Raw genomic sequence first — 20,411 nt, forward strand, 5'->3', positions numbered from 1 at the left:
AAACAAGAAAGTTCTTATGATTTATTCAGTCATCATGGTGAAGACAAATAAATCCATCGTTCCTCCATGATGGAATTGCTCGCACTGAGCTCCTCCTCTCTTCCCTTCTAACAACAACACTTGGTTCTATGTCATCTGCCTGTGGCCAACTGTGGTTGTTCCCTTTGTTCTTGCACCATTAAGGAACATCACGCTTTGGGAGAAGGGGGATCGGTTATGCTGTCCAGTGATGTGTCAGCTAGCTGCCCTGTCTCCCCTCCTCCTTCTCCTAACACGGCATAACTCTGCTGTTCTCTTGCCTCTGTGCTGTTATCTTCCTCAAAGCCCTGCTGTAATTTGAGGCTGTCTTCCTCTTCCCTGGAAGCTACAGGCAAGGGGGGCGGGGGTGACCTCCACCACTCCCTCCTCTTCAGTCCAGTCCCTGACACAGGGCCCAGACGTGGCCCTCTGGGTCTCTCTATCTGGCCCTTGGAACTCTTCCCAGGCCACACCCACTTACTGGACCTGCTCCACACCCTGAGTGTATTTGCCTGGCTGGAATGTATGTGCTTAGAATCATAGAATCGTAGAGTTGGAAGAGATCACAAGGGCCATGCAGTCCAACCCCCTGCCGAGCAGGAAACACCATCAAAGCATTCTTGACATATGCCTGTCAAGCCTCTGCTTAAAGACCTCCAAAGAAGGAGACTCCACCACACTCCTTGGTAGCAAATTCCACTGCCGAACAGCTCTTACTGTCAGGAAGTTCTTCCTAATGTTTAGGTGGAATCTTCTTTCTTGTAGCTTGAATCCATTGCTCCGTGTCCGCTTCTCTGGAGCAGCAGAAAACAACCTTTCTCCCTCCATATGACATCCTTTTATATATTTGACCATGGCTATCATATCACCCCTTAACCTTCTCTTCTCCAGGCTAAACATACCCAGCTCCTTAAGCCATTCCTCATAAGGCATCGTTTCCAGGCCTTTGACCATTTTGGTTGCCCTCTTCTGGGCACGTTCCAGCTTGCCAGTATCCTTCTTGAACTGTGGTGCCCAGAACTGGACACAGTATTCCAGGTGAGGTCTGACCAGAGCAGAATACAGTGGTACTATTACTTCCCTTGATCTAGATGCTATACTCCTATTGATGCAGCCGAGAATTGCATTGGCTTTTTTAGCTGCTGCATCAGCTAGGATAATGTCTCTCGCTTGCCTGGAGGACAGAGAGGGCTGTGCAAGTGTGTGTAGGAGCCAGCCTACTGCACAAAGATAGAATTTGCTCTGCCCACATATGCCTCTGGCCCTGCCCACCACGGGCGTGTCTGTAAAGTGAATGCTGCCCTTGCCCTGAAAAACATGGGTGAGATTTATCAGTATTTTAAAATGATGAAATATGCCTTTACAAAACCATACCAGAGGCCAAACATCTCATTTACATGGAGGATTCTGTGCCTCGCTTCTCTCTCCTCTGCAGGAGAGTGCCAGAAAGAAACGGGATAAAGATGATTCCTTGGCTGTTGGAAGTGACTTTGAGCCTTGGTCGAGCAAACGGGCTGACATCCTTGCTCGGTACACAACAAACGAAAAGCTTTCCATTGTGAGTGAATGTTTGGTTATTTTTCAAGAGGAAAGGTGGGGTATAAATGCAACAACAACAACAATATCAATAATAATATCAACAAAGTAGGTCCAGTCTTTTTGGGTGTGCAAGCACATATGTTTCAGCACATCAGATGTTTGTAATGTTCATTTTTAAGCCATTGAGAAAACAGCATAGCATCCTTCTGAATTGTTGTGCATATTTATTCCTAAAGGCACTTAAAAATTAGTGCATGGGAGGGAAGGATGGGGGTGGAAATAGCAGTGTAACCATGCCTACTCAGAAGGAAGCCCCATTGGATTCAATTGGGCAGTAAGTGGGTTTAGGATTGCATCCTAAAGTAGCACTACTGAACTTGGGGTTGTATCCAGTGATAGTCATATCCCATTAAAAGGAACAGACATGACCAAGAACTTATCCATATTTACCTTTTGCCCTAACAAAAGCCTTCATCCCATATGCCCTGTCTTTTATCATGGTTAACGTAAAACCACACTTTTACATCTGAAACAATGTGTTGCATGAGCTTGAGAATCTCAGAACTGTTCCTCGGGCAGGATGTTAAAACACAACATCCCTCTTATACCTGAATATTTAAAATAAAAGTTTAACATCCTACTCTTAAGAACTCTTAACAGCTTTTAATTGCAACCTATCATGGTTCACAATGTTCTGGCTTTTTGTTATACCACTACACCTGTCAGCTGTTGGGGATTATTACTTTTGAAAACAAATGTTTTGTTTCATTGCAGAACTTGTGTATGGGATCTGAAAAAGGTACGTGGTCACTTTAATATGTAGCACTGTGGAAGGTGGGGAAATGTTTTAAACGTGTCACAGAATTGTTTTATATTTTCCTACTTGCTTATAGGAATATTGAAATTGCCACATAAATATTCCACAGTGCATGATTATGAGAAAAGCTGGAAATTAGGTGCAAAATATCTCAATAATCTAACTGAAACACAAAGTTTCAGTAGCCATTGTCCTGTTTAAAGACGTAATTTAGGTTAGTGCTGCTCAAAGTGGTGGTCTGTAGACTGGTACCAGTCCACGAGCAATCAGCTGCAGGTCCCTAGCAACTCCACCACAGTCCAGGTTGGGTGGGATGGCTTAGGGACCAAACATGGTATGGTCCCTGGTATTTTGGGGCAGAAAATAGCCAGTCCATCACATCAGATAGCTTGAGAAGCACTGATTTAGGCATGGGCTTGCCGACCAGAAGGTTCGAATCCCTGCAACGGGGTGAGCTCCCATTGCTCGGTCCCAGCTCCTGCCAACCTAGCAGTTCGAAAGCACGTCAAGTGCAAGTAAATAAATAGGTACCATTCCGGCGGGAAGGTAAACAACATTTCCGTGTGCTGCTCTGGTTCGCCAGAAGCGGCTTAGTCATGCAGGCCACATGACCCAGAAGCTGTACGCCAGCTCCCTCGGCCAGTAAAGCGAGATGAGCAACCCCAGAGACATCCGTGACTGGACCTAACGGTTAGGGGTCCCTTTACCTTTATCTGTTCTTTACAGGTAGCGACCGATTTGTGCAGGGGTTACGTTCCAGGCCCCATGTGCGTTGGTGGGGCCTGCGTAAGGCCGCTCCATTCTTCCCCTGTTCCTCTCCCACCCCGCCATGTTCTGCCCGTTTTTGTGACCTTTTGGTTCACATCTGCGGTTGGCTGTATGCAGAATCGCGCACATATGGGATGCACCGAAAACTGTCACTGCCTGTACATCAGTCCCAAATTAGCTACGAATCCTTTCTTCCCAAATTTATTCAATGGCTTGTTTGGAAATGGTTTTGTAGGATCATAGGCTTGTAGAGTTGGAAGGGGGACTATGAGGGTCATCTAGTCCAACCCCCTGCAATGCAGGAATCTCTTGTGCAATGTGGGGCTCCAACCCATGACCCTGAGATTAAGAGTCTCATGCTTTGCTGACCGAGCTCTGTTGCAGTTTAAAGCATTCCAGTATGTGATTCCCTTCAGGAAAAGCAACAACTCCTGGATCAGCAGTTTCTGAGAAGGTGCGGACAAGGCTGGAAGAGCTGGATGATCTCGAAGAGGTGAGCCAGCGCTTTCATTTTCCTACATTTATACCTCACCATTCTGCTTTTTAAATAAAATATTCAGGGTAGCTCTCAAGAAGGAACAAAATAGATGAATGAGAACAAAACAGCAATAAAGCCAGCAGCAGTTTTCAGACTGGAAAAAACAAGGGCAAAATAAATGAAAGGATGGCAATCTAAAAATTAGTTGCTGAGATAAAGGGTGTTTGCTGCTTGCTTTCATGCAAAAAGTGAAGTGAGTGGGTGGACCTCTCTTAAGAGCCTATTCAAGTTCCCAGGAGCCACAACTAATCAGGTCTTGAAACCAAGCCTTATGAGGAACGGTTGAGGAATTGGGGTATGCTTAGCCTAGAGATGGTAATACCGAGAGGAGATATGATAGCCATCTTCAAATGTCTGAAGGGCTGTCCCATGGAAGATGGAGCAAGCTTGTTTTTTGGTACTCCAGCAGGCAGGACCTGAGCCAATGGATTCAAATTACATGAAAGGACATCCCGACCAAACATCAGAAAGAACTTTCTGGTGGCAAGAGCTGTTCAACTGGAACAGACTTTCCCAGAAGGTGGTGGGATCTCCTTCATTGGAAGTTTTTAAACAGAGGTTGGATGGTCATTTGCCAGGAATTCTTTAGCTGTGTGATCCCTGCATTGCAGGGGGTTGGACTAGATGACCACTAGGGCATTTTCCAACTCTCCCAATTCTGTGATTCTAAGAGCCTATTCTTGGCTGCCACAGCTAAACAAGCCATAACTTGAGTACCCACCTGCTGTGTTTCTGATGCTGTGGCTCCCAAAGTAGACCCTCAGGAGGTGAATTAAGTTCTATTGAAGAAGGTGATTCTTGAGATAGTCTGGTCTGTTAAACTTTTAAGGGTCCAAATGTTTAGCCCATGACTTGATGTAAGCTGTCTTGTGTATGTGCAACAGTGCTGTTTATTCTAGAAAAAATAGGTGCCATGGGTTTAAAGGTTGGCAGTAGGCCCTACAGAATCTGGATGCTGGATCCAAGGGGTGGGGTTCCCCTGGATAGCAATAAGGGAGAAACGGATCCATTCTTTCTCCATGAAGTGGCCCCAGTTAGCTACATGCAGCAAGAAACAAACCCCTCATCCTTTTTGTTGTTGGGTGGTCAAAAATGGGATTAAATGAGGGTATGTAGAAAGAGGAGGCAATGCCATTACAGTGGAACCTCGGTTTATGAACACCTCGGTTTACGGATTTTCGGTTTACAAACGCCGTGGACCCGTCTGGAACGGATTAATCTACTTTCCATTACTTTCAATGGGAAAGTTCACTTCAGTTTATGAACGCTTCAGTTTAAGTACTCCGCGGACCGTCTGGAACAGATTAATCCACTTTCCATTACTTTCAATGGGAAAGTTCGTTTCAGTTTATGAACGCTTCAGTTTATGAACAGACTTCCGGAACCAATTGTGTTCATAAACCGAGGTACCACTGTAGTCAGTAATTTTATTTAGTTCATGTTCATATACCACTACATCATAAAAGTATCAAAGTGGCTTACAGAATAAAATCATGAAACATAAAACTACAGACTAATAACAGTTAAAAACAGACGAATGCACGCTATAAATTGGGTTGCCTTGGCAGCTGTGTGTGAGAAGTTTTGTAAAAGGTTTTACAGCAGAAACGTTTCTAAACAAGGCGAACAAATTGACTTCGGTGTTAGCATGTTGAATGATACGACTTTAAGACCAGGCATAGGCAAACTACAATTCCTATCATCCCTGACCACTGGTCCTGTTAGCTAGGGGTGATTGGAGTTGTAGTCCCAAAACATCTGGAGGGTCGAGTTTGCCTATGCCTGCTTTAAGACCCCTCCTCCGAAGCCCTTTGATTCTGTTGGTTCACTTTATTTCCAGGTCACATTTCATGATTTTAACAATATTCAAAACAAGAGCAGCAGCAGAGCCCTCCGGTGGCCCAGCGCTTGATTTCTAGTTTTTTTTTATAAAAAAAAATATATATAATAAAAAAGCTTAATAATATCAGTCTTCCCACACTCTGCTTTCAAATGTACACCGGCTTCCTGAGAAGCACAGCATTTGATGCATTGATCCTGCAATTTGTAGCAATATAAATATCAAGAGATTCTGCCGGAGGGTAAATCATCCAACCCCGTGGTGCTCTTTGACTGCAGAGGATGCTGCTGGGCTGCTTCAAAGGAGAGCCAAACTCATCCAACTGCCCTTGAATTTCAATGATAGTTTCGTTATGTAATCTACCACTTGGCAGCTCTGCAGATGCCAAAGGGGGAGGAGGAAGCTCTTGAAAAAAGAGAAGCTTCCCTTGTTTTTTATATGTTTATAAATTCTCTTGTTTCGCACACTGCTTCCATTCCCCCCCCCCCCAGGGGTCACAAAAGGAGCTGTTAAACTTGACTCAGCAAGATTATACAAACCGGATTGAAGAACTCAATCAATCTTTGAAGGATGCCTGGGCCTCGGATCAAAAAGTGAAAGCTCTAAAGATAGTCATACAGGTTAGCATTACATGTTGTGCGTGTTCTGCACATCATAATGATTGGGGTTAAAGCATATGATATGATAGCCATGTTCAAATATATGAAAGGATGTCATATAGAGGAGGGAGAAAGATTGTTTTCTGCTGCTCCAGAGAAGCGGACACGGAGCAATGGATTCAAACTTCAAGAAAGAAGATTCCACCTAAACATTAGGAAGAACTTCCTGACAGTAAGAGCTGTTCGGCAGTGGAATTTGCTACCAAGGAGTGTGGTGGAGTCTCCTTCTTTGGAGGTCTTTAAGCAGAGGCTTGACAGCCATATGTCAAGAATGCTTTGATGGTGTTTCCTGCTTGGCACGGGGTTGGACTGGATGGCCCTTGTGGTCTCTTCCAACTCTATGATTCTATAGCGAAAATTGCATGTTTAAGGTGCTGTTAACTCTGTTGGGCTCCAAAAGGATGCCGGGAAGCAGTCCTGACCCTTGGCCCTTGATCAAGTAGCCTTCAATGGGCCATTCTCTCTGAGCCAGACCCACCTCTTTCTTGATGGTGTTACCCTGGGGCGGACCTTGGTAATATGGCTTTGTGAAGACGGCGTGAGGCTCTGGCACGGTCCGGAAAGGCAGCTTCCAATGTTCATAGGTAAGACCAGTCTGGAAAGTGCTTGCCCAGCTTTGGGAAGGAGAGAGAAGGACTCTAGGACCCTGTCGGAGCCTTCACGCCTCTTTCCCCCAAAGCACTTACAGGCTTTGAGAAAGTGGCCTAACCGGTGCTTGCCCCTAATCCGCCTCTGTCGTACCACTGCCCATTTGCTTGTTCTCACTCATGGGCCCCAGTTCACGGAGCCATCCAAACTTAGGCCTGCATATACACCATGCATTTTCAATGCATGCCAACTCCAAAAGAATCCTGGGAACTGCATTTTGTTAAGAGTGCTGGGAATCATAACTCTGTGAGAGGTAAACTACAGTTCCCAGGATTCTTTTGGGGGCAAATCATGTGCTTTTAATATATGCTGTGTGTGCAGCTGGAGAAGGCAAAAACGAACGGAGGCTCTTGTCTTGCCCCTTCTCGCTGCTCACCCCCTTGGTAAAGTCAGGCAAACAAGCAGCCACAGGAAGGAGGAGGAGCAGGGACTGGCGCTGGTGAATGAGCCTCAGCAGATGCACAACGATGCTAATTTGTGATGCCAGCCTCTGGGTGGCTACCCGCTGACCTGCCAGGCTCCCTTCCACCCACCTGCTGGTTGTTTGCCTCTTCTACTCTCCCATTCTCTGCCTATTGCACCTTCTAGGGCAGGAGGCAGAGTGGAATTGAAAGGGCCTCATAGGCTACGCAGAAGTGGGGAGGAGAAGGAATGCTTGGAAAGGCAGTCGTACCAATTTTTGTTTAATTGTTCGTCCCTGGTTGTTGCAGCAGGAGGGTGGTCTGAACAGGATCTTTGGGTGTGCTTGCTTTTAGTTCCATGGGGGTGCAGAGGTGGCCAACAGTTGTGAGAACCTGGAGAGGCCCGGTCCCTCTGTTTTAATTATGATTGCTTATCCTTTAGGGAGAAATGACACCTGGTATATCTATATATCTATATCTGGAGCATATTATGGAAGAATTGTAGCTCGGGGCAGAGCACCTGCTGTGCATGCAGATTGTCCCAGTTTTAATCCCTGGTGTCTCTAGGTAGGGCTAGGGGTGTCCCCTGTCTGAAACCTGCTCCCAGTTGGTGTTGACATCACTGATCTAGATGGACCAGGGACGTGGGTGGTGCTGTGGTCTAAACCACTGAGCCTCTTGGGCTTGCCGATCAGAAGGTCAGCAGTTCAAATCCCCGCGACAGGGTGAGTTCCTGTTGCTCTGTCCCAGCTCCTGCCAACCTAGCAGTTTGAAAGCACACCAGTGCAAGTAGATAAATAGGTATTGCTGCGGCGGGAAGGTAAACAGCATTTCCATGTGCTCTGGTTTCCGTCATGGTGTTCCACTGTGCCAGAAGCAGTTTAGTCATGTTGGCCACATGACCCGGAAAGCTGTCTGCGGACAAATGCCGGCTCCCTTGGCCTAAAAGCGAGATGAGCGCCACAACCCCATAGTCGCCTTTGACTGGACTTAACCACCCAGAGCTAGATGGACCAGTGCTCTGACTCTGTATAAAGGCAGCTTCCAATGTTCATAGGTAAGACAAGCAGTACCAGTAACAGGGCCTTTTTAGTAGTAACACCAACTTGTACAGCTAGCTCCCTGAAGCCTCCTAAGCCCACTCCTTTTGTGTTTAAAGAGAGTTAGTAAAACACTATGTTTTGGGCAGCCTTTTGCTGTTTGATTATCAGAATGATCATTGGAAGCAGCCTTAGACTACTAGCTCATATATTTTCCTCATCTAGCTCAGTAGAGTCTACTCTGACTGTCAGCGCCTCTTTCAGAGCTAAGGTATAGGTCTTTCCAGGGATTGAACCTGGTAACTTCTACATACAAAACCATGTATCACTGTGCTGTAGCCTCTCCCTTAGTCACATGCTGTTTTGAATCCCCTTTTTGGCACTTCAGAATTATTTCCTAGTGTAGATATTTTCTTTACTACGTGAACTTAGTCGTCTCTTTTTGCTCTTTTCCCTCCTTAGTGTTCTAAACTTCTTTCAGACACAACGGTGATTCAGTTTTATCCAAGCAAGTTCGTCTTAATAACAGACATACTCGACACATTTGGTAAGTGCAGACCTCTCAAACGCCTCTCCCTTTTCAGGTTGAAATTTGTAAGTACGAGCTTGGAAGACAACAAAAACCTTGCACTGGTTTGTGGCTCCTGGAAGGCTGCCTATGAAATAATCCGGCCCTTCCGTTGCATCGAACCTGCAAGGACCTGCCTTGTTTGTGGCATCATCTTCTTTGAAATGCATTTTGTGGTGGGTTTTCCTGCCCTGTCCCCCTGCACACTGGACATTTCCCTTTCAAAGGACTTGACCGACTGAAACTTGCTCACCCCCCATGAAATGTCTTTGTTCAGTTAGATAAAAGAGAGTACCAGATGTTCTTTCCTGGACTCAATAAACGTGACCTGAGCAACATGATCTGCCTTGCAACCTCTCATCATAGTTTTTGTGGATCCAAGCCAAAAGTAGCATTAGGACAACATCTGCAGATGTCTTGAGCCTAATTTCAAGGTGTTTCATCCCTTGCCTGGGTACCTGACACCAATCATACCCTGATATGGAAGCAGAGCTGTCATGTGCCACTTATTCCCTGTCCGTGGCAACTGAGACTGAGCTGTGCTTGACACCATTGAATCTGAGCTGACTTGGACTGTTCAGACTGCAATTGGGAATGGCATTGGGAATGGCACATTAACATCATTGGATAATATTTTAGAGTTTTCCCCCCCAGGAATAAGGGCTCTCTTTCTGTCCTTTGTACAGTCTTTGTCTACAGCAGGCATGTCAAACATGCGGCCCTCCAGATGTTTTGGACTACAATTCCCATCTTCCCCAACCACTGGTCCTGCTAGCTAGGGATCATGGGAGTTGTAGGCCAAAACATCTGGAGGGCCGCATGTTTGACATGCCTGGTCTACAGGAATACATTGGGCTTGTAGCTCAGGGACAGAACATTTGCCTTGCATGCAGAAGGTCTCCGCTTCAGTCCCCAGCATCTCCAGGAAGTGCTGGGAGAGAGCCCTGCCTTCCCTGAGTTTATCTCCATTCTGGGTGACATTTTGGATCTACAATAGGGGTGGGGGAACCTCCAGTTTTGTAAGCAGCTTAGAGGTTTTACTACAGTCAGTTTAACAAAATTGACCTCTAAGCTGTTTACAAAACATACAGAGAAAAATAAATGTTCCTTTCCATGTTGCATTCAGTGAAAATGGGAGGCAAATCATTTCTTTGAAGTGGTGTTTTAAGTGCAAAAGGAAGTACCGTACTAAAGTTGCCTACTTGGCTCCACTAGATGACAGCATAATGTAACAGGAAGCAGTTGCATTTGGCAAGTTGAAAACTAGAGCTCTTGCAAATGGCCCCTCAAATTTCTCCACCCAAATTTTGCTTTTAATGTGATTTGCAATCTGGATTTAGAATAGAAGTCTTGTTAAAGACTAGATGTATTCTCTCTAGCCCATAAATCTCAACTGTTTCTATCTTACTGTTTATGTTCATTAAATTTGTATCTTAAAATGCATAAGAATAAATAGCTTTTTCTTTAAAATCCTTGCAGGAAAGCTGGTGTATGAAAGAATTTTTTCCATGTGCACTGATAATCGCAGCTCCTTACCAGGTAACACTATTGTTGTGCTACTTACTTGCAGATTTAGGGTTGTGCCTAGCTAAATTTTACTCATAGTAGAGTAGACCCATTGGAATTGGTCATATCCACTAATTCCAGTGGGTTTACGTTGAATAAAACATAATTGGCTACACCCCTTAGGTTATAATCATATGTATACTTGTTCCAGTTGAACCCTGTGAAATTTATATTTTATTGTGGTTTTATATTTGCTGCACACTGCTTAGATGTTTTCTGTATGAATTAGCAATATATACATCCTTTTCAGGGATGCGGGTGGCGCTGTGGTCTAAACCACTGAGCCTAGGGCTTGCCAATCAGAAGGTCGGCGGTTCGAATCCCTGCAACAGGGTGAGCTCCCATTGCTCGGTCCCAGCTCCTGCCCACCTAGCAGTTCAAAAGCACATCAAAGTGCAAGTAGATAAACAGATACCGCTCCGGCGGGAAGGTAAATGGCATTTCCATGCACTGCTCTGGTTTCGCCAGAAGCGGCTTAGTCATGCTGGCTACATGACCCGGAAAAACTGTCTGCGGACAAACGTCGGCTCCCTCAGCCAGTAAAGCGAGATGAGCGCTGCAACCCCAGAGGCATTTGCGACTGGACTTAACTGTCAGGGGTCTCTTTACCTTTACCTTTTTACATACTTTGAAAAAATAACTAAACATGCAGACTTTGGGCTCAGGCTTTTAAATTCAGTATTGTTGAAAATTACACAATATGAACACGTCTATCTGTTACGGATTATTGCAGTGTGTTGTTTGTGGGGCTGCACTGGAAGACTTTTTAGCAACTGCAGCTGATGCAGAATTCGACAAAAGCCGAATGTTGAGGGGAACCAGATGGTCTGAATGTGTAACGTCAATTCTGGCCCAATAGCGCTTGCTGGCGTTTAATTTTCTGAACCTAATTGAAAGTAATGTTTTTAACCTTATAAAGTCACAGTTTGGGACCCTGTTACCTTGCCTACCAAGATAACCAGAGACCCTTCACTGTGTTTCCTCACTGGCAGAATGCGGCAACAACAGAACAGATCTTTTTAGTATTGGCCCCATCAGTGGAATTCTTTCTCCAGACTGCCTTGCCTGGCGCTGACAGTGACACCTTCTGCCCAGACATTTGAATGTTAGCTCCTCCTGTAGCAGCTGCTATTTTATCTGGGTAATCCTTTGGTGATCATGCTTATGTTGAGGGGAAGAAGTGAATTGTCTTTTAGGGTCTGCTTACTTTCAATGTAACTTATACTGGTTTTGTTTGGTTTTATTCTGTACTGGTGTGTGCACGCGCGTGTAGGAGGTTGTCTGTGCATGAGAGGTGTGTTTCATAGAATTGTAGAGTCGAAAGGGACCCTGAGGGCCATCTAGTCTAACCCCCTGCAGAGCACATTTGCACACATGTATGCTTGTGCAAATAGTGGATGTCTCTGGTCTCCTATGGTACATGTGTGTCTTGAGAGAAGGGCCATATCTAGGTGGTAGATCAAATACTTTGTCCCAGATTCAATCCCTTCATCTCCTGGTACGGCTGAAAAAGACTCCTGTGTGAGACTTTGGAGAGGTGGACCAGTGGAATGGTTTGCTATAACGCAGCTGCCTTTCTTTTATTTCTTTTAGATGCATGTAAATGTGTGTGTGTGTGTATACAGAGAGAGACAGACACACAGGCACATGATGCAACGCATGTTCCCGTTTCATTTAGTATGCTCCCTTTTTTTGAGGCTAGATCGCCCTCCACTTACACAGGACTCCTGTATAAAAGGACGAGCAAACAGTAAAAAAGAATAAAAACACAGGAGCCTTGAAAATCCCTACAGCAATCACGCTGGCATGAGAGACTCTGGCGCAGTGTGTGTAAACAGGCGCAATTTCCTGTGCGGAGCCGCTGTGCCTTGAGCAGCTGTGTGCAAAGCAAGAACGTGCTCATTGGTATTTTGTTCTCATTCTTTCCATTCCAATAAAAGGAAAAACTTCTGATTTAGCACCGGAGCCCCCCTGCCTGCAGGAAACCGAGGCTGCAGCTGAAGACTGTGCTTACCCAGATGTACCTAAGCAGGGAAGGGAGAGGGGATAATTGCAGAGGTTTCGAAGGGACTCTCTTTGTCTCTGATAATGAAACCGGTGCTTTATGGCCATGCCAATGAGGCTAGCCTGGCTTCGAAATCAGTGCAATACAATACAATACGTCGTTATATTTTGTAGATAAGGTTGATTCTGGTGTGTGTGTGTGCCATTTTCTGTACCTCTTTTGCAAGAAGCCAGTTTTAAATCTTGTTTTTACATTCCTAATCCAAGTCTTATTTCTTGCGCTGTCTCTCCCAACAGCTGCTGCTCACTGTCTTGTCCTTAACTGCCTTGGCACTAAGGGCATGCTTGAACTTAAGGACTCCGGGTCCCCATCGTGCTTCGTTACGTAAAAGTCCTCAAGCGCTTAGGGGTGGGCTGTTGCCAAATGGGAGAGAATTGCAGCCTCTCTCTCTCTCCCCCACCCCCTTGAGTTTCTGCACAGGCTCGGCGTTTTTGAGGAAAGAACAGCATAGCAGCAGAATAATAAGCGGCAGTCCCTGCTCCAGTTCAGTTGAACGGGAACTTCTGCCGCTTCTGCTTTGTTCTGTGGCGGAAAAGTGCTCAGAACGCAGAGATCCCCCGCCGCCCCATATCAAATCACTTTGACCCACTTTGCTTCCATTGGATGAGGCCCGATTTGCTCATTTGTTAGCGCAAGGTGTGTCAGCAAAAGCACCTTCTCCAAAGAAGCTCCTCCATCCGAGGCACCTGATGGCCCCAAAATGGGTCAACCAGAATGTGAAAAGACTGGCGGTGTGTCTTGCTGGTGCATAGGGAGCTGGCTTTATTGCAAGGTCAGGCTGTTTATCCCTCTCTCCCAGTACAGTGGAACACCTCGGTTTACGAATTTTCGGTTTATGAACACCTCGGTTTACGAATTTTCGGTTTACGAACGCCGAGGACCCATCTGGAACGGATTAATTCACTTTCCATTACTTTCAATGGGAAAGTTCGCTTCAGTTTATGAACGCTTCAGTTTATGAACAGACTTTCGGAACCAATTACACCCATGCTTTGGGTTAAGTACGCTTCAGGTTGAGTACTCTGTGGACCCGTCTGGAACGGGATTCATCCACTTTCCATTACTTTCAATGGGAAAGTTCGCTTCAGTTTATGAATGCTTCAGTTTATGAACAGACTTCCGGAACCAATTGTGTTCATAAACCAAGGTACCACTGTATTGCCTTTTTGGATTGGCAGTGGCTGTCCAGATCTTCACATTGCCCTTCCCTCGCTCCCAGCTCTGCTACATGTTTTGTTGTTTCTTGCCCGGGAGGGAAGCCGGTATAGAGCTTTAATAAAGTATCGCAACCGGAGATGCCAGGAATCAAATCTGGGACTCTCCCCATGAAAAGTGTATGCTGATCTTTACCATTGGTCCATCTTGCTCAGTATTGACTATGCCAACTTGGCAACAAATCATAGAATTGTAGAGTTGGAAGGGACCCTGGGGGTCATCCAGTCCAACCCCCTCCAATGCAGGAATCCCAACATGCTGTCGCCCGTCCAATTTGAAACCATAGTGGCTCCAGGATTGCAGGCCAGGGTCTCTCCCAGCCCAGCTGGAGGTGTCATGAATGGAACGTGGCACTTCTTTCGTTCTAAGCAGGCACTTCACCACAGTCCGTCCACTAAGCATACTTGCTGAGGTAGGATTTGAACCCATGCTGCCGAAGAGACTAGAGCCAGAATCCAGCACCTTAAAATTATTGAGCACACTACCAAGATAAAATATATCTTGGTAGCTGTGGAATTTGAAATCCCTGGAGCCTAAATCCAGCTCCATAGACAACTTGAGCACAGCTGCCACTCAATTTACTCTCAGCGGTGGAATTCAAACCCATGCCTTTGACGAAGCTGCAGCCTTTATCTGTGCTTAGAACTATGGAACTTCCTTCCACAAGATGTGGTGATATTCACCAACTTAGGGAGCTTGTCCTCCTTTTGGGCTTACCAGAGACTTCTTGCTGAGCACTTTGAGAAGCAGGATGGTGAATAAGATGAAAGGTCTTTGGCTTGATCCACCAGGAGCCTTCCTATGTTCTTAGTGATGGTATCTTTGCAATTTCTCTCCTGAACTAATAACTGATGTTCCTAATAGTGGATTCCAATCTGAATAGTTAAGGAAATATCGCTTTTGAAATAACAGAAAGGGCTGGTTTATTCTTAAAACAACATTGTAAGGCAGGATAGGCCAAAAGAGAGAAGAATAAGTAATTGTGCCACGGTCTCCTGGTGAGTTTCTGGTGAAGTAGTGATTTTAACCTACGGTAGCTCTTCCCAGTCTAAGGCTTCAATCTTAACTCCTAGATCAGAGCAGCAGGACTGAGTAGAGTAGTGGAGCTCCTGCTCTGTGCCATAGCTGCCAAGTTTTCCCTTTTCTCGCGAGGAAGTCTATTCAGCATAATGGAATATCCCTTTAAAAAAGGGATAACTTGGCAGCTATGCTCTGTGCACATTGCTGCTGCTGAAGTGGGGGTGACAACACAGTAGCATTGGAAGTGCCGCAGCAGAGATCATTCTGTGTGTAAGCTAAGAGTTAACTCTGCTAGCGTTCAAGTTAACTGAGAAGGGAGAAATGGCTGGAGGTGTTGCTTAGCAACCAGGTGCAGCAGCATGATGTCTGCTGAGGTAGCATGTGCTGTGATGGGCTGTTTCCCGCTGTATGTTTAATTTTATATATCTATCCCTGCTATGTACAAGGCCTGATGTAAGAAAGACAAAACCTCTCTAGTTCTTTCTCATATTATACACTGCTTTTGTCCCACTGGATTTCTTTTCTCTCTGGGCCCCCCGTCTATGTTGTTTAAGTGACATTGCTAACAAGCAGAACGACTGGTTTTCATGGTACAACAGAGAAGCCTAGATTGTGCCCAAGCACCCCCTCCTATCCCAGCCACCCCCCCAAAAAAAAACCGGTTACAGAGATTTATATTGGCTGCTGTTGGCAGGGATACCACTGGCATTAGCTTCTGCCCATGCATTTCATGGCTACGATGAGAACCTTCACAGTAGCCGAGAGAAAACGTCACGGTATCTTATCCCCCTGCAATGTGACAGGTCAAGGATTAGGATTGATCTGCACAGTAACCAATGCTCTAGTTTTACCTTGCTTTCACTTGGTTCTGATTGGCTGCTTTATTATTTAATTTTCTTCCCACTCCGAGTATTTTTAGGATTGTATAAAAATAGGTAAATATATCTGTAGGATACCAATAATGTCCAGCACTGAGAACCCCACACTTGAAATTCTTACTATACTGCGAGAGAGCCCTTTCTGGCACATAAAGTCCTAATTCCCCAAGTTCAGCAAGGCAAAAATTTAAGCAGACAGCAAATTCTAAATATTGACAGTTACGTAACTGTTCCTTCTGCAGTGTCATATTGGTTTTATCTTGGATTCATGGGCAGCAAAGTAAGGCTTGGAGCAGTTAAGTCTCTGCAAATTTTTGTACGCGGATGATCTAACATGCTTCAGGCCCGTAATGCCTGTTAGCTTCCAAGGCCCACTCCCCCCCCGCCTGTGTTTTTAAACAATCTCTAGGGAGAAAATGTGAATAAACATTGTGAATGTGGCAAAGGCAAGAATGGTAGTAGCCCCAGTTATAATGTAATCCCATGCATGCTTGCTCAGAGTTCAATCCCTTTTTATTCAGGGGCCTTTATTCCCAGGTGGGTAACTAGGGACATGACATACTTTGTATATCACTGTACCTCAGGATTGGGGAACCTTTTGGGGGGCCAAGGGCCATGTGCCTTATTGGGGGCCTCGTGCCAGGGGTCTGCAGGGTCAGAGGCAGTAGTAGGTGGAGCAGCAAATGCAAATGTCACCTATGGTCTAGGTGGCGCTGTGGGTTAAACCACAGAGCCTAGGGCTTGTTGATCAGAAGGTTGGCGGTTCGAATCCCTGAGACGGGGTGAGCTCCCATTGCTCTGTCCTAGCTCCTGCCCACCTAGCAGTTTGAAAGCACATCAAAGTGCAAGTAGATAAATAGGGACCGCTCCGGCGGGAAGGTAAACGGCATTTCCGTGCGCTGCTCTGGTTCGCTAGAAGCAGCTTTGTCATGCTGGCCACATGACCCGGAAGCTGTCTGCAGACAAACGCCGGCTCCCTCGGCCTATAGAGCGAGATGAGTGCCGCAACCCCAGAGTCGGACACGACTGGACCTTATGGTCAGGGGCCCCTTTACCTTTACCTAGTTTCTAAACACACCCACACCTTTTGTTTTTAAAAGAGTTATATTAGAGCATGGGTTCTAATATATGAATGAGTGGATGGGCTCATTCATCCACAAAGCTCACTAGGTGACTTTAGAGCAGTCGCTTTTTTTTTTTTTGCAGAATTGAGCTGTCTTATTTTTCATACAGCACACCAGAGGAGTATTTCTGGCCCTGTATGCAACAGTTTTGAAAATAATAATGAACTATTCAAAACGTCTGAGGAATTATCAACTTGTGTTTATGATGCGTTGTTGGTGTTTCTGTTTGGCACGCGTAAATAAATGTTGTTCCCCGTTAATTAAAAAAAGAAGTTGAACCCCTAGTTCAGCTGAAGAGAATTTTGAATCAGCTGACTGGTGCCGGAAGCCCACCTTTGATCAGCCGATCTCACAGGGAGCCCTTTCGAAGTCTGTTTGCAAGAGGAAAAGGCTCTGTTTGCAGGAGGTGACTTGGATTCTAATGGCTTCTTTCAAAACGGAGCTTGGCTGGAGATTAAAGCAAGCCGCTTTGAAAGCACACTCCCAGCACCAGTGGGGCTCTCCGTCAATGGCAAACGCCTGGATGTTCCTTCGTAGCCACATCTGCACATGTGACGTCAGGTGTGTGGCAGGTGTGTGGCCATGGTTTGTGGGGAGAGGCCTGGTGGGTCAATTTGGGATCTGTACCAGGTCTAATGCAGCTCATCGACCACAGAGGTTCTCCACTACTGTCCAGCTCTGTTCGGCAGACAGTTGTCCAGATGACCTGAAATAATCATATTCAATTGGACTATTGGTTGTTGCATTCATAGCCTGCTTATGGGGTCCCCATAGGTATCGGGGGGGGGGGGCGCTGTGAGAACAGAGTGCCTCTGGCCCTTAGAGACCAAAAATAGGCCTTCCCTCGGTTCCAACAGAGCTCTTCTTGTGTGTGATTTTTCTAACCAGTGCTTCTGAGTGCCGCCCCCCCTCCCAGAACTATGTGAATTAAATCACCGCTACTGCTAATTTTATTCAGAAACGTAATAAGGAAGCAGGTTCTTAGTTTTTAATCTTCTTTTTGTCTTGTTTTATCAGATAATTTTACTCCTGAAAGTGTGGTTGATACTGCCAAAGAAACCTGTTTAAACTGGTTCTTCAAGGTTGCTTCCATTCGAGAGCTCATTCCCAGATTGTATCCTTTTCCGAAGGAGACTTTAAGATGATGAAAACGTTATCTGCTTAATGCTTGAATTTCTTAAAAATAAATAAATCATAGTGTTGCCTTAGGTTTCTCCACATGAAAAAATAGGAGTATCAAAAGACCCCTTGTAGGTCTTGTCCAGGGTGCCAACAGTGTTCACAGTTGAGTGTTCAAATGGAGACTAGATTTTGCCTATGGCTAAGGCATACTTTAAAAATAATAATGTGGTTATCTTTTCAACAAGAAAGCAAGTTTAAAATTTACGTGTCACATATAACTTACATACGAAATAGCGAGCTCTTTATCCCACAAGAACGATATTATTATTATCAGTGACTTTCATAAGCCGTTGTGTGCGATTTTTACTCTTTATTTTGAAGTAAAAGCAAGTCGAAAAGACTGAGCCAACTTAAATTCTATTCAGACTAGATCCAATGAATTTGGCAGGGCTGGGGGAATCCTGCCTATTCATTTCAGCAGGTCTACCCTTGAGTAGGAATAGCACTGTGTACGGCCCCGGGAGCTGATTTGAAGTCGTGGTTAGAAAGTTGGGCCAAGCTGAGGAGACCTGGCTTCAAATCCCTCCTAAGCCACAAAGCTCACAGAATGACTGGCCCAAGGTCACCCTCTCTCAGCCATGACAGTGGCGCATGCCCTCTGCAGACCCTCCATACCCAGAATGCATTGGTCTGTGAAGGGTCTTCTTGGGTGCAGAGGCAGGGAAGAGGAGGATGTGATGGTTTCAGTGGGCGGTGGAGAAACCATTAGCACTGTGACTGCTAATGTAGCAGGCAGAAAAAGATGAGGAGGGATGGATGTATTGGGTTGAAAGAGAAGGATGGGTGGTGGGCTATGGGAGGAAGGAGAAGAATGGGGTTGGGCAGTGGCAGAGCTGCCACCCATCTCAAGTGGTGCAATTCCCTTTCTGATGTTAGCTCACTGTAAGTGTCCCTGGGGTCCTTTGGAACACCTTTACCTGTCTCCTTAACCCAGCCCCCACGTAAGCTGAATCAGATGGGTTTCTAGATGCTCTGGCCGCACTACTGGGACTAGATCCGCTCTAAAATACGCCCAAGTCAATAGCTGAATAGTAGAGCCGTAAGACACTTTATTGTGAGGGAAGATCTCAGGCTAGGGTATGGCGTTAACAGCTTCTAGTCTCTGCCTAGCTAACTCCCCCAAGAGGGGCTAGTGGCATAGTGGGTTAGTGCAACCAGAAGGTTGGTGGTTCGAGCCCACCCAGGGATGGCTGTGGGCAGGATTCCTGCACTGCAGGGGGGTTGGACTAAATGGCCCTTGGGGGAACCTTCCAACTGTACAATCCTGTGATTCTATGACCAGCATATGACATTGTAGTCCGGCTGAGAGAACCAAGGTAGCAATATCAGTGAGACAGATATAGGTTATTCAGAATTCCCTTGGCTCATAATACTGGAAAAAAATATTAAGTTTATTAATCAAAGAGAATGAATATAGGTCTGCAGTCAATGAAAGAAACATCAGATGTTAGTTGTACTGTAGCTCCTGTACTTGCTGAGCCCTTGAAGAAAGTAATGAGTCACAGTCACAAGGAGTAATGCCAGACTCATGGAAAAAAAGTTGTATCACAATTATACCAAAACAAGGAAAAGATTTATTAGAAATAAACTATGGACCCATAGCTCTCCTAAATAATGATTATAAGCTGTATACACATATATTGGCAGAAAGGTTCCGGTTTCCGCCTGCAGGAATGGCGGACCTGTTTTCCATCTCTCTGACCTTTGTAAGGAATTTGGCGGTTGCTAGGGGAGTAAATGGCAACCCCCTACCCTCTCCGGGGGTTACGGAGAGGGGCCGCTGGCCCGCGATGCCCCCAGACCCACTCCGACTGTTTTTGGAGTGGGGGGAGCTTGGGCTGAGCACTTACAAGGGCCAGGACTCCCGGACGCTAATCTGCATGGCGGGGATTTCCATGGTTAAAGAAGATAATTAGGCTTAAATCTATGGACATACTTCAGAAGGAGGGAAAGAAGCGCTGTTTACTGCTGAGAAATTTATGCTGCCGAGTGAGAGGAGTCAAAGATTGTACTGCATCTGGAAGAAGGATTGATGGGGACGGAGCGATAAGGGGAGTGAGTTTTTATTTTATTTTTTTTCTTCATATTGTTGCCTCGTACCTTCCCGGACGCGATGTCCTGGCTTGTTTGGAGTGAAAGAGAAGCAAAAGACTGTGTGAGTTGAACCTTATAACTGTTGTTACTGAGCATATTTTTTTAAAGATGTGGAGTTGCCGATGAGAAAAGCCCCCCCCTAGTCGGACGGAAGGAGTTCTGAATGCGTTCGGAGGATTTATGAGCTGTGACGCACTTTAAATTGGAGCAGCGACCTGAAGCTAAGTTCAGCTATAGGGCAAGGAGATCCATTAATTTACCAAGAGTCTATGGTTTGATGTTTGGGTCTCCTGCCTGGAAAAGCTGTAAATTCTATAATGATCGTAAATCTTCATGGCTATGAGAGAAAAGCGAAAGTGATTTGAGCTTTTTAAGATAGCGCTACTTCGAATTGCTTCAACGCAACAGGAGCTCCATTAAGAAGATTTATG

At 45.6% G+C, this 20,411-nt stretch overlaps 1 protein-coding gene across 2 annotated transcripts in view; it reads left to right on the forward strand.

Moving 5' to 3' along the window:
* VPS35L (VPS35 endosomal protein sorting factor like) overlaps nucleotides 1-20,411 on the forward strand; it is an 85,462-nt gene that overhangs the window by 10,774 nt on the left and 54,277 nt on the right. For both annotated transcript variants that reach the window (XM_035131197.2, XM_060282388.1), the window contains exons 4-10: nucleotides 1,454-1,576; nucleotides 2,332-2,356; nucleotides 3,559-3,635; nucleotides 6,012-6,140; nucleotides 8,731-8,815; nucleotides 10,316-10,375; nucleotides 17,722-17,818. In XM_035131197.2, coding sequence (XP_034987088.1) covers nucleotides 1,454-1,576; nucleotides 2,332-2,356; nucleotides 3,559-3,635; nucleotides 6,012-6,140; nucleotides 8,731-8,815; nucleotides 10,316-10,375; nucleotides 17,722-17,818 — 596 coding nt within the window. The remainder of the gene's footprint in view (nucleotides 1-1,453; nucleotides 1,577-2,331; nucleotides 2,357-3,558; nucleotides 3,636-6,011; nucleotides 6,141-8,730; nucleotides 8,816-10,315; nucleotides 10,376-17,721; nucleotides 17,819-20,411) is intronic.

Source organism: Zootoca vivipara, chromosome 14, assembly GCF_963506605.1.
Source record: "Zootoca vivipara chromosome 14, rZooViv1.1, whole genome shotgun sequence".
Lineage (NCBI taxonomy): Eukaryota > Metazoa > Chordata > Lepidosauria > Squamata > Lacertidae > Zootoca > Zootoca vivipara.